The sequence below is a fragment of the Pteropus alecto genome, unplaced genomic scaffold (assembly GCF_000325575.1).
Source record: "Pteropus alecto unplaced genomic scaffold, ASM32557v1 scaffold146, whole genome shotgun sequence".
NCBI lineage: Eukaryota > Metazoa > Chordata > Mammalia > Chiroptera > Pteropodidae > Pteropus > Pteropus alecto.
The window spans coordinates 1479047-1493940 of NW_006442107.1; the positions used below are offsets into that span (position 1 = coordinate 1479047).

The 14894-nt window shown below is 33.9% G+C and overlaps 1 protein-coding gene across 1 annotated transcript in view; it reads right to left on the reverse strand.

Moving 5' to 3' along the window:
• The window catches only part of DCC (DCC netrin 1 receptor), a 1008917-nt gene that overhangs the window by 533454 nt on the left and 460569 nt on the right, over nucleotides 1-14894 (reverse strand). The window contains exon 3 of the mRNA XM_006919890.1: nucleotides 8949-9233. Coding sequence (XP_006919952.1) covers nucleotides 8949-9233 — 285 coding nt within the window. The remainder of the gene's footprint in view (nucleotides 1-8948; nucleotides 9234-14894) is intronic.

The following is a 14894-nucleotide window of genomic DNA, read 5'->3' on the forward strand; positions in this document are numbered from 1 at the left end:
GACTATTAAAAAGGTATATATTTAAGGACTGAGATTTAATAATTAATAATTTTTACTACTTCATCAAAGACATTTTAAGTCAGTATAGTGAAAAAATACAAAACAACAAAATAATTTTATCATTAAAATAGATTTCATCTCACAGATCCCCTGAAATCAACTCAAGAAATGCCATAGGACCATACTTTGAGAACTGATATAGACACAGTATCAACAAGTTAGACATTAAAGAAGTCTATTTCCCCTTAATATGGGAACAGTTTTGCATCTTTCAAATAGAAAGTGGTAAATATACTTCCTCCTCCTCATCATCATCAATGTCATCATTATTTTGTATTTAGAAAAGCAATATAAAACTTAAATATTTCCGATCACTGTCTTTGAGCAACAGATTATTAAAAATTAACAAGCATTTCAGATCATATAACTCGACACATTCACCTAAACTTCACATATTCAGAAATAAAAACTCAACTGTCTTCAGCGCCCATATCCTAAAGAGGCATGGGGAAGCCACACTAGCCAATGTGGAGAGTATTTTCTGTTTAAAGACATTTATCGAAAAAAAAGTTTCTAGTAGACGTTACACTGGACTAATTAATTGAGTCTATGAGGCCAGCTGAAATCTATATTTGACTCTCTACTGTTACAAGTTTTCTCAAATGTCTTGGGACCACATAATTTTTACTTTCTTCATAATAAATGAGCGTGTTAACTATATAAATTATGCAAGCTGGGAAATGTTTTAGAGTAAAAGATAATTCTGCTTATATTATTCTAAGACATGAGGTAGGACTGGAACTATACTGGGCAAACTGGAATGTATGCACATCCTGTGATGACAATGGCTCTCTTTTAATGGGGCCATTTCCTTGAACTATTGTTTAGAAACATCAACATTAAACTTTCAGGGCTGAATCTAAAGAATAACTGAGGCACAGGGAAATTTAATTCTGAACTGTTGGCATCGGTGTTAGCAAGATAAAAAAAATATTGTTTTCCACAACTTAATATCTGTCTTCCTTAAAATAACCAGTACTTGCTTTTCATTTTTATGCTTTCTGAATGTAAAATCTTTTTATCCAATTGAAAATGAAAGGGCACTGCAGGCTACCATGGGGCATTTGCTTTGATTTTTCCCAGGCATAAGAGTTACAAATTAATTTAACCTCACAGAGCTAGTTTCCTCTCCTCATCCTCAATGTCAAGCTAACCTATGATTCACCTGCTGACTCCTTTACCATCCCCCTTCTAGTTTTGTTTTGGGAAATTCAATAGGTGCAGTGTGCTTTTAAACACAGGTATGTACTATACAGAAACACTTCATTTTATTGCACTTCTCTTTATTTCGCTTCCCAGGTGGTGCATTTTTTACAACCTGAAGGCAAGACCCTCTACTAGCAAGAAAATTATGACTCACGTTATTGCGATACTTGCTTTATTGCAGTGGTCTGAAACAGAACCCACAACAACTCTGCAATATGCAGTATGTAATATGCTCAGAGTGAAAAATTCCATGGAACTTCTTTTAACTCTGTGTTTAGAGCGTCTTTTATTAAAAACCTGCCTAATCCAAACTGATCGTAGGAATCAAAATTTATTTAATAAAAAATGGCCGAAAGCCAAAGAGCTTTGAACAGAAGGGGCAGAGGGAGCTATTTCTCAGGAGCTATTATTCATCACTCTATGATCCTATTACTTTCCTTCCTCATTTACACCAATTCAGTACTAAAAATGACATCCCCTCTCTGTAAATATTTCTACATCTGTTCATATTTCCTCTTTCTTTCTCCATGTACACATACATATTGCTATTTGTAGTTAGAGTTTAGAGGGAGAGAGGGAATCATCTATTCTTATCACTGGCATATGGCCATATCTCTCTGTCTCACAGGCAAATTTTGAGTCTATCAGTTTCATTTTGTAGCAGGTCTGAAGGAAATGATTTTTCATTTATAGAATTTTTCAAAAAAAATTTTACAACTGACAGCAGTATTTCAAAAAACAAATGTTGCTATTATGAGGTGTCAAAGTTAGTTTAGAGAAACCAGAAATCTTCATAATGTTCATAAATTATAAAGCAGTATTTAAAACTTTCCAGAAAAGTAGTAGATATTTTTTATTCTAACTCTCATTTTAACTGAAGAACCATAAGTATTTGAAATATTTATTTGGCCACTGTTGAATCAATAAAGATGTGCCCATAACTCATGACTAAATATGTCTCTCTCTCTCGTTTATTTTTTTTTATGTCCCAGGAATAAACTGATGCAAAACAAGACCAGAGAAGGAAGCTCTACACATCCTTTCATTAATTTTTGACTTCTGCATTCAAAGGTTACACATTTGGCTTTTACACACCCTCTGAGAAGTCCTCTTCAGTCACTCACTCAGGGCTGCTAACAGTCATATCCCTAGTAAATGCAGAGCTGACCATTTGTCAGCTTCAATAGACTCTTGAGAAAAGACAGGCTTTCTCTTTTTCAAGAAATCTTCTTTCCTGCGTGTGGAGGGCAATCCCAAGTACATCGTTTTTGCCTGTGACCTTATATGAAAAAGCAGCCTACCAGAGAATGGGAGTTAACAGGAGAGAGTATAATCAATATCTAACATCACTCAAGATCAAGGACGGAAATGGAAAAAAACTAGTGGATTTAGTGAGTGGGAGATCACTAATGACATCAGAATGACAGATATGCCAAAAAAAAAAAAAATGTAATAGGCCCCCAGTATTCCAAGGTCTCTCAATCTGGAATTCTGAGCATTGTTGATGTCCTTCCAAAAAGCACTAAAAGATGAAGACTATTTTTTAATTCAAAAAACAAACAGAAATTATTTATTTACCCACAATAAGTCAACTTAGGCTTACCAGCATATTAGACTGTTGCATCTGAGTGGAATATCATCAACCTCATGTTAAACACTGGTTATCTCAGTTATCCAACACTGGTTAAAAGACCTGACCTACAGTAACTAATTTCTACATAGCATGATAGTCCATTGGTTTCTGTGCTCTGTCAGGCCCTGGTTATCAAAGAAGGCAAGCTGAAGTTATCATCTGGGGGTGCATGGGCACACCATTACATAGAACTCGATCAGTTCACTGCATGGTCAACACTACACAATAAAGAGAATCCTAGGCATCCTATCTTTTTTTGGTGTGCTTTCTGTGACAACATAAAACAACTTAAAATTGTTATTTGTTTGCTTTAACTTAAAGTAAGACCATCTCATATTTAATGATATTGGTTTTTGACCCTCAGTTGCTGTGTTTCAGCATGGCCTTATGGTTTTTAATAATTAGTTTGTCTAGCAAACTTGAACTCTTAAACACTGGGAGTATAAAGACAGAGTTGGGGATGAATGTAAATTGTAATAACAAATGAGATCCTTGGTATTGAGAAGATTCGGAAAGACTGATCTAGTCCAACCTCCCCTCTCAAAAGATAATGAAACTAAGTAAGAATTTTAGAGATTCGATGAGTTGATAACGGCTAATAAAGATCAAATACCAGAAGCCTTATTTATTTGCTAACTCCATCTCTAAGCCATGCCTCTTGAGGTATTTCATACAGCAAAATAAATGATGTTAACAGAAAGATAAGGGTGGAAATCATGGAACAATGAGTTACTGGAGAAGAAATAGTTGGAGAAGACTCTGGCATTTGATAAAAAAAAGAAAATGCAGAAATTAGACAGTACTATCAATAAATAGCAAAAAAAAGTAACTAAATAGCAGTAGATAAATGAATACTTAGATACCCACAATCAAAATCTAGTAATTTATTATCAGAGAAATAATCTTGACATGAAAATCAAATTCTTTAAGACTAGAATCTCTAAAATGCTGAAGTAATTATAATAGCTATGGAGGACTTGCCATTTCCAGGCATTGTATTCAGCCTATTAAATTAAAACTTCATAACCAACCTATGAAATATATGCTATTACACTCTGCATTTTGCAAGATGAATAAATTAAAACTTAGATTAAATAACTTGCCCTAAACTGCAAAAGTCTGTAAGTGGTACAAATCAAGATGTGTACTTAGTCTGGTGCTAGATTCCATGCTTTTAACAACTTATAATAATAGTTCAAAAGTTGAGAATTTTAAATATTCATGAATTGATCATTAACTCAATATGAACTGAATCCACAGAAATGAATTGTAACAGTTCACATTCTGACCCTTCCATGCAATCTGGATTAAATTTGTTATAAAATTAGGAAAAATGAATTTCATGTGGTTTAAATATAATATGGTCTTATCCTTCATTCTTTTCTAAATACAGATAACAGAAAAGCTCAAGAAACCGCCTTATCCAACTTAGATCTATAAGAGACTAAAAGTGTTTTTAGCATGACATAAGAAATAGTTTTCTTCAAAACTAGCCCGGGAAGGGGTGTGGGGGAACAGATCATGAGACAATCCTTCAATTCGATGAAAAACTATGCAGTGAGAAAGTATGATATAAAAAATCAGGTAATACGTTGATCTGATTTGCTCTTTAATTCTTTGTTTCTGTTTTTCTGATTGTATGTTTATGTCACAGTATCCACTGCTCGGAAACCTTCAAGGATTCCCAACCATCCATAAAGTGAATAAAATCAAGTCTAATTCCTAGACGTGGGATTCAAAGCTCTTCATAAGGTAGGGTCAACTTATTCCAGAGTTATCATTTGCTGCTATCTTTCTACAAATTTTCCTCTCCTGATGATCTAGAAAAGTAATCATCTCTATGTAGACTTTCTGAATTTTCCACATAGGACTGACTTAACCTTGTCTGAGTTGATTTGGAATTAAATGTGTTTTCCTGAATTTACTAGTCCCTGCCTTATGTTGTCATATAGCTACATGAATTAACTTATCTGGTTTGATGCAAAGAATGTGTCTTCTTTGTTATTCCCTACAGATCATTATTCTGTAGAAATTATAAAAACAAATAGCATCAGAATAGAATTCATTTTTAAGTAATATTTAGTCAAATCAAAATTTTAATATACCCATTGAGTTAATAATTCTTAGTGACAAACAAAACCGAAACTGTATTTTTTAACTAAAAAATATGTAATTTCTCTTTAAATAATATGATTTTTGATATGGTTTATGTTGAAACTTATTTCAACAAAAACAATTATAGAGAAAAATGATTTGAAATATATTTTAGTCCAGTCTATTCCACTAAAAGCCAAAGACTCTAATTATACAGATATCTAGTTCAGGTCTATCCAGGGCCCAGGGTCATCTAATTGGAATTAAATAAATGAACAATAGATTGAATCACAATCGATCAATTCAATTAGGCCACTAAGAAAACTGAAATAAAAGTTTTAATGTATGGGCCAGTTATTTTAGTCAACCTAGGGCTCAAAGCAGATTTATAATTCAGCAATTCAATCTAGTGCTTGGCAGTCAGACTTGATGAAAACTGAATAAAGTGAACCTGACAATCATGATGCCCACTTTAATCTCTCATATATTCTCCATCGCATACAATAAGATATTTTAAACCATTTCAATTCTTACTTAGTGTTTTGTTATCAGTACTTCAAAAATACTTACAACAGTTTAGCACGTACTTAATCTGCTAAAAATGTACAATTCCTTCTAAGCAAAAATTCTATTGCTGTCCTAAAACATTAATCAAAAAATTAAGTTAATTACTAATTTTCCTACCTTTGAATAAAGTGAATAATTATTAAATCTGGAAAATGTAAAATGTTATGGGAAAATCTCTTTTAAAATTTTGTAATTTTTTTGAACATAATACACCGCTACCTCCACTCTCAATCTCAGTAAAAAGTGCCACATCCTAGCTTTTAGTGAGCCTGAACTCCACCCCACACTCAAAGTCCATATTTGATATGTTTTTAAGACCTGCCCTTAATATCTCTCCACCCATCTTTATTTCTGAATCCTTTCTGATATCTACTTTAGTAGCAGCTTTGGGTCAACTCTTTGGAGGATTAATGCCACACATTCTGCCTTATCTTCCTTCTTTCCATTTATCTTCCTTACTTCCAACCTGTCCCCCTCCAACCTCTCCTGTGCCCTATGATCCAGTTAAACAGAATACGTGCATTTCCTCCGAAATGTTTATTTCTCTTTTCTCTATGCTTTGCTTATAATGCTCTATTTTCCCGGTGTATACTTCTCTTTGCCTATCTACTACTTGTTCTTCAAGACTGGTGTATTGGTATTTCTTGTGGTAATGTCACTCTGTGCTTTCTTCTTTCATAGCACAGTCTGCTTGCTTTACCTATTTCTCCCACTAGACTATAGCTATTTGAGGGCATAGTCTTCTAACTCTGTAGTCTTAGCAACCAGTATGATAACAGATATATAAGATTAGCTTAAAAGTTTGTTGAATGAAGTACTTATTTGGTGAATAAACGGGGACTGCTTGTTCAAAGATAGCATTTCAAAACAGCTATTTGAATCTTAAGATCTGGATTTAATAGATCTCAGTTATTAGGTGATATTAAACATCTGTTATACAAAAGTGGCAACTTAAAATAGATTTTACAAAAACTTGAATAAGCATATTAAAATCTATGTTACTTAGAACTAGATTAACTGTCTATATATATATATATACACACACACATATATATATACACACACACACACATATATATACACACACACACACACATATATCTTCAAAGCTTTCTCATGATTGCTGCTGAGGGCATCTTGCAATGTGGTAATAAACAAGTTTTAGACAAACTTGAAAAACTTCAAATAGCGAAATAGATAACTTCCTCATTCAATATGGCATTTAAATGACCCTGGAAGAATACATAAACACATGTATTTTTAAAGAGTGACAACCAGTCAGGTACCACTTTAATGCTCCTAAGTCCTGTTAATAATATGATGAGTTTCTGTTTTAACTGACTCCATCTTACCAGATTAAATAAGTGCTAGAATAGAGAATGGGCAATTTATACACGTAGTTTATCACTCCCTCAAACTGGAAAGTGGAAATTGATTAAGAAAGGATTAGTATGATTTTAAAAATGAGAGAACCATAAGTGACAACTAAGAGAAGCTAGGCTTGGCCATACATTCATTCATTCATTCATTTATTCATCTCTCACTCATTTTTGTACTTGTTGATCTGTGTATCTGACCTCTAAACCAACTTGCAAACTTAAGAATGAATGAGACAGACATATATTCCTTCATCAATTCTTTTGTGTGATCAGTAACAAAGGAAACGGGCTTAATCAAGTATGACAATAACGTGTGGATATGAATGTCAGAGTGCAGGGGGTGTTTATTACCTCAATCATATTTCCTTTTTGAGTTCTATACTATAGACATAGAACTTGGAGAAAAGTTCTCACTAAATGTAATGATTTTTTAAAAAAATCAGTTTCCATCCAAGTAGAAAGACCCAGACACCTCTAAACTGTACCAGCAAATTCTTGATTTTAGCCAAATTAACAATATGAAATTTGGCTTTAAAGAAATCTCCACGGATCATAATGCAAATGTATTTTACAAGGTGAACAAATAAAGGTAAATGGTGATTTGATGATAATGTCTCTGTGTCTTTCAAAACTTTCATTTCAGATTTAATATTTAATTAGTCTAACTTTATCCTTTAATACCACAGGGAAACAACCTCTCAGTCAATATTAAGACAGTCAAACATATTCCTGCCAATTTTCTATGTGGCCTACCTAAGCTTCCCATGTCATTAACTTAACAGATGCATTATTAAGAATATATGAATATAAATATTTAAAATTTTTGTGCATCTAATGGATCCCTAAATAAATGCATGTATGTTTTGGGAATAAATGTTACATTTGCATCTTTTATTGCCTAGTGGATGGAAGGTAACTGTTCTTGATGGTTACTGACATTTTTAAGTCAGTAGCTCTGTGACTAAGGGAGGTGAGAATACACAAAAGAGTTAGAAGAGGTTTTAGAGACATTCTTATTAAAGAATCTGAAAATTTTCAATCAAATTGATGGTTTGCTTTTCAGATGACTTAGGAATGTGACCCTACACCTAGCTAAAGAACTTGTGATAACTACAGAGTGCAGAGACAAAAGCCAACATCAGTGCTTTGATAGGAAGCCCAGCACAATTTCTCGAGGATGTGCCTTTTTTGTGATTCTCACTAGTAAGACAAAGTGAGACCAAATAAGAAAGCAGATATTACATAGATAGTTGATAGTGGCAGTTATTGGAAGAGACAGGATCATAGAGAATATCCAATCCAGTCTCTGATTATTTAGGAAAGGAAAGTGAGCCCAGAGTCTTCGAGATTTGCCAGAGAAGAGAAAGGCTGATAAGAGATGGAGAGAAACAATCTTCTTTATCATACTATCAATCATGCTTTATTGTTTATATATAATTATGTGTACGTCCATGCTCACTCAGAACTCTAATAAGACGGACTCTCTGTGTCAGTCTTAGTTGCTCACGACATATTCCTAATAGTAAACAGAATGCTACTCTAAAATGACTGGATGAACGGATGAGTAAATAAATGTTTAATATTAACTTGGGGAAGGTTCTAATCTTGCTAAGCTTCACCTTCATCCTTAGATAATGGATATAATAACTACCTCTTGTGAGTGTTATCAGAGGAAAATGAAGTAATACATAAAAATGCTTTGTGGGGGCTTTCCGCAAAGAAGCATTCATTGTATATGAATGGAATGAGTGAATGAATGGCTGAAGCCAAATATAAGGCAAATATCTTTCTCCAGAAATTTCAGCTATAAGACATGGGAAAATAAGAAAAAGCTTCTGGTGTATCCTCATCTAATGGCTCAGAGAGGAAAGAAAAGAAAAATTATGAAACGAAACCCCAGTCAGCAATACAGAACTTCAAATAAATATAAACTACTTAAAAAGGAAAAATGGTGGCTTAAACTATTCTAGAGACTATAATTCTGGAAAAAATAAAGAGCACTACAATACCTGATAAAATTCTGACTTCGGCTTCATTTCCCGTTCTTGAGCTGGCTGGGTTCCGGGCCAAGCATCGATAGATTCCGATGTCCCCTGGCTGAAGTCTGCTGATCTGCAATGCACCGGAGGGCAAGACTACCACTCGGGGGTCGCCTGGGACTGGCATCAGGTCTTGTTGGTTCTTTTGCCAGTGTACTGTTGGCATAGGTTCCCCAGTGACTTCGCATTTGAGTAACACTGTGTCTCCCATGAAGGCAGTGACAGATTCTGTCTGGGACAGGAACCTCAGTGGTCCTAGGGGAAAAACAAAGAAGAAAGGATACATCTTTCAGAGGTGGCACAATAACCACCAATAAAAGTAATCACATTTGCATTCTTTATAGAAAATTGTGTTTTACAAAGTACTTACTCAAATTTCATCTCATTGGCTCTTCTCATTTTACCATGTTAAGTGGCTGGCACTACAGTAGTTTCTGTGGGTAAAAAAAAGCTAATGATGTTGCCATGAACCTCTAGATCTTTATTGCTTTTGTTATTATTGGTTAATAAAACAGTCTTGTAAAATATACAGAGCGGACAAGATCATCCTAATTTTACACATTTGAAAATTGAGGCTCCAGAATTGAAATTCCACGCACAAGTTCACATTGCTATTATATGGCAATCCTGCAATCAAGACCTGGTTCTTCCGAATCCCGGTCCTATGTGCTCCCTCAGAGACCTGATTTTGAACAAAGAATTGTGAAGTTCGGGGGATTCATGATGGCCTCATCATGTGGCATAGCCTGAGGCAGTTTCAAGAAAAATGGGTGGTATTAACCACCGATTACAGTAAACAAAGAACAACCTTTTATTGGCTGATGGCTTAAAATAAATGTGCATCAATATCTGCCAGTTATGGTTGTAATGTAGTAAAAAATGCTAAAGTTGGAATTAGACTAGTTTATGTTTCTAGCCTGGCTGGGCCATCTACTCTATGTGAGTTCTTTGGTAACTTTCTCATTTCTGTAGACTATTGTAGTGTAAGCTCAGAAAGTTGTTTTTTCTGTTTTATAATGCAAGTGACACTTAAACTTTGGTGGCTGAGGCATCCACTTCAAAGATGGCTATCTGGAATAAACACATGGCACCCACATAACTAAATAAATAGGCAGCCCCACTCACTCCCCAGGCTCCTTTGTTTTAGAGATTTGGTTGATTTAGATAACTGACCATTAGAGCCGCTACTTTTTTCTCCTCTTCTCACTCTTAGGTTTTAAATTCACCAATGAAGAATAAGCCTATGAAACCTTAGGCTCCCGCCCTCAACCCCAATAATCCCATCCTTACCCCTCCACCCCTAACTTCACTGTGTGCCATGTAATTTCTAGGACTTGTAAGTAATGAACCATTTTTCTTTTTTCTTCAAAGCTTTCTCATGATTGCTGCTGAGGGCATCTTGCAATTATTAAGAATCACAGAGCGGGTCCAGCCACCACACTGGTTATCCACAGGCTGAGACCAGCACAAAACAGCTATCGAATGGGAGAAGGGCTAACTCAACTTACATGACCACTATGATGTTCATATGAAATAACATGTGAAAATGGATGATTATAGAGGAAAACAGAAAAGACAAACAGAGAAATAAACTGGTCATCACTGACCACAAGCATGGTGAGAGAGATCTTCCACTGTGATGCTGTTCTTGAAAAGGGTAGAAGATATTTTGATCCTGCCCACTCGAACTCCTTTTATGAACAGATAGATATTTGCTACCCTAATATTTTGACCATAAAACCTTTTTTGTATGATTACAAATATATGTGTGTATTATGCCATTTCTGAAAGACTGATTTTATTTGTAGAGTTAATTCAATTAAATAAGTTTAATCCTTTGACTCGTGTTCTATTCATCACAGTTAAATTGCAGTATTTCTATTTTCATTTTAATCTTACTGGAATTGTTTTCATCGTATGTGTATTTCATAAAATTTGATTCATTCATCAGTGTGGGGTATACATGAAGTCTTCCTAATCATATTTTATGTTATTGTGATTTTTATTTTACCAATTTCTTTTAACAAGCTCAAAATTTCCTAGATCCTGGTTTAAATTTTGTCAAGAAATTTTTCATTAATATTTAGTCAATAACAAATTCTACTGTGCTCAGTGTTAAATATTGTTAGTTTTATTTTGGATCTTTTAATTCTCACAAACCTAACTCTCCCTATGAGCTGATGAAAATTTTTCTGGAATCAAAAAGGCAAAGGCAAAATGCTCTATGTCAAAACAACATAATTTAATATGAGACACAATCAGAAATGCTGTAGAGAAGTCTCCTTCCCTAGGTAAAGGTGGCATTTCATGTCCTTTTCAGGGAATAGAGTCTGAAAGACAAGATAACTGAATTTATGAAATAGGAAATTCCATCAACATCATATATGGAATGGGTATAAGCTGCCAAAGATAGTATTTCCCTCATTATAGCTCCTCTCACATAAACAGATGTGATATTAAGATTGCTCTTTAGTAAAAATAACTAATTCTAGACCATGGAAAAACATTAATATTGATGTAAATATTAATTTGTCAATTGAAATTTATCCCTTACATATATGTACTAAAATTACTCATTTGGCTCCCCAGTTAAGACCCTAGAATTTGGAACTGTCTCAACACTATAGATGCATCTACAGAGGGCTCCAGGCATGAGTTTAATTCTATTTTTCTCATTTAGTTGTCAGAATTAATCTACAACTGTGCTGGATCTACCTACCAATGATTGAAGACCAAAAGGAATCAGTTAACTTTGTGTGCTGGCTCATTGTTCAAAGTCTAATTTCTAGGCTGCCTGTAGTGCATAGTCTTAAGTCTATTCAAAAGAAGGTATATTAATCTACTACAGATTGACCTCAGTGTGGATTTAAGACATGTACTTGAATAGAGAATGATTTATATTTACTACACGAGGCAAAACAACAATGAGCAGTGGCCAGATGATGGGATAGTTATGTATGCCAACAGATTTTCAAACAAATGTCTGGCTCATTTAATAATTTTCTTCTTGTTCCTCATCCCTAGCATTTTATTTTATAATTAAGGAAATATTGTTGGGAATAATATATCCACATATGAGAGTTATATATTTTATACAATGCAGATAAGAATAAAATACTTTTGAAAAGTTGATAAAATATCTGGATATTTTTATATATTCAGATATATGGTCCTATATAAGTTATACACTTTGCATAAAATTCTGAATATCTATTTTACATCTGAATGCCTTTGGTATTCAAAAAATTCAATTGCATGTCGAACCATTATGCTGTACACTTGAAACTAATTGAAAAATGAAAATTGAAAAAAAGAAATCTTAAAAAAATTCATTTGCAAAAATCTAGAGCATAGAAGAAAATATAAAAGAGTAATTCAAGTTGATACTTAGCAATTGGTTCTTTTACGTAAACTACTAGCTGGAAGAATCAGACACGACATGAAAGTGTATGTTAAAATAGTCAGACTTGATGGAATTGGCTACTATTTCACATGCTTCTTCAGTATGTACTCTATGGTGATTTCACATCTTAATAAACAGGGGTCAGAATCGCCTCCTGTTTAAAATTTAACAATGTTTGAGAATTTCGAACGGTTGATTATTTGACATAGTGAGGAATTATAAATATGATTCATAACTTTTTCTTTTTTATCTCTACAAAGGAATCTTGCATATCCAAAAGCAATTCTAAGTTTATGAGGCTCTGCATGGCTTGAATTAATGCCCCCAATATTGTGCTGAATTGTAGCACTCACATCTCATGGTGGTGTACAAACCAGCAACAGCATTAAAAGAAGAAGTTATAGGCTATCGGCTTAGTACTATATTTTCAAGGCATGAGTATGAGCACCTAGTAATGAACATTAAACTCACTGTAACTCGTAAGAATGAAATACAGTATTGTCAGAAGAGTCATTTAATGCTCTAATGCAATACAAACAATTCCTATGCTTCATTCGTAAATACAATATTAACTAGATCCTCATGAAAAATAGTTACCTGTACAAGAGCCTGTTCATGAAAAAAGCCTGGTTTAAACTCAGTAGATCATATTTGATCCATTGTAATCACAGCCCAAATGGTCTTCCTATTTCTACTCCTTTTTTACCCAAGTCTATTTCAAACACAGTCAAAAGATCAGTGTTCCTAAATGACCAGTTTTTGTTTCACTCAGAAAACTCTGACATTCCAAAAATTTTCTAATATTGTCTTATACCCCAACTTCTGGTACCCAAGTATCTAGGATAATACATCTTCTGGGCTCATCTTTCATAAAATAATTACTGGACATATTGAACTGGCCTATGCTCTAAACATGGCTTCCTCTTGACTTATTTCTCATGATATTTTCTCCAAAGGGATGTACCCTCTCTTCTAATATCTACTTATCAAAAATATAGCCATGCTTAAAATACTGAGTCAAAAAATACCCATTTCCCTAGTCTTGCTTCCAGGAAATCATCTCCCAACCTTTTGCATTTTTATAGCACTCGTAAGTCACAGAGAGTGTGACATACTTGATTGTATAAATAAAAGCCTGAAAAGTGTTTATACATTTGTATATAGGTTTTTTTCATATTTTATATACACAGAATATATGAAATAGCTACTGAAAGAAAACATTTACTAAGTTTCTACATGACTCTAAATGTTTAAATAGAGCATTGTAAACATCCAAATTTTGATAATTATGTTTAACTGTTGTCTCTTCATTTTCTAATGTTGTCTCTTCATTTTGTGGCACTTTGGGATGAACATACCTGGGTGTCTGATTACTTGGGGGCACTTCTCCATTTTCCCATTTGCACAAGGTCTCAGTTTTATGATTTATACTATTCTAAACTCCTTTATAAATTACTTCATTTAATCCTTACAACAGCTCTTTTAAGTGTTATTATCTCCACTTTACAGCTGGAACTGTAATGGTAGCAAAACTGATTCAAATATTTGCACTGTGCATAAATGTGTTTTTAAAAACTTCAGTATTGAATTATTATACTCCTTAAAATACCTTATTTCAACAAACTAAGTGAAAATATCTTAAGAGGAGTTTCTATTATATATCAGTACCTCCCCACTGCTCAACTTCCTAGAATCGGCACAGTACTAGGTAAAACTCTGTTGCTTAATATGAAATTCTCCCTATACACAAACTTCAGCCTGAAGTACTGCACTATTAAAAATAGCACGCAGACCTATTTTTGGTGCTTTCATAAGAGCCTTTCAGTGTTGGCTTTGACAAGAGGTTTTTATCCAGAATAAATTGTAGTCAAGGTTCCTGCCTTCACACCTAGTCTGGCACAGGATGCAATGGCAGCTTTAAATCTAGAAACACCGAGACTTGTTGGAAGTATCCCATGCCAGCCACTTTACAGGTTTACAGATTATCTGCACATCCGTGCATTAGCAAACACCAGCACCTAGAGAGGGATCAGTTCAGGAAATATTAAAATAACAGAACATGTTGTTTTACATATGAAAAAGTCAGATACATATTGAGCTCCATTTTGTCCTCAGTCCTAGAAATGGTAAACATAAACACTTATAATTCAAATATTATAAGTGATAATAGTCAATAAAAGTGCCTAGGCTTCAGCATCAGAGGTTTTATTTACGTCAACTATCCTAATTATAGCTGTATAGTAAACATTAGATGCTGTTAGAAAGAGATGAATAGCCATTATAAGAATACCATGGAGAAATGCGTCCCACTCTGCTTATTTTGATTTCTGTAAAAGATCCATTATTCTCTAATACTAATTTTAACACCAAAATGATTCATTAAGTGTCTATTTATATATGTTACTTTGTTAAATGTTGCTCAAGGCTTGTTAAACAGCTATAACCACAGTTCTTTTCTAGAACATTTACTAACTACCCATGCAAGGAGGAGTGAAGGTTTCAGTATTTTCAGC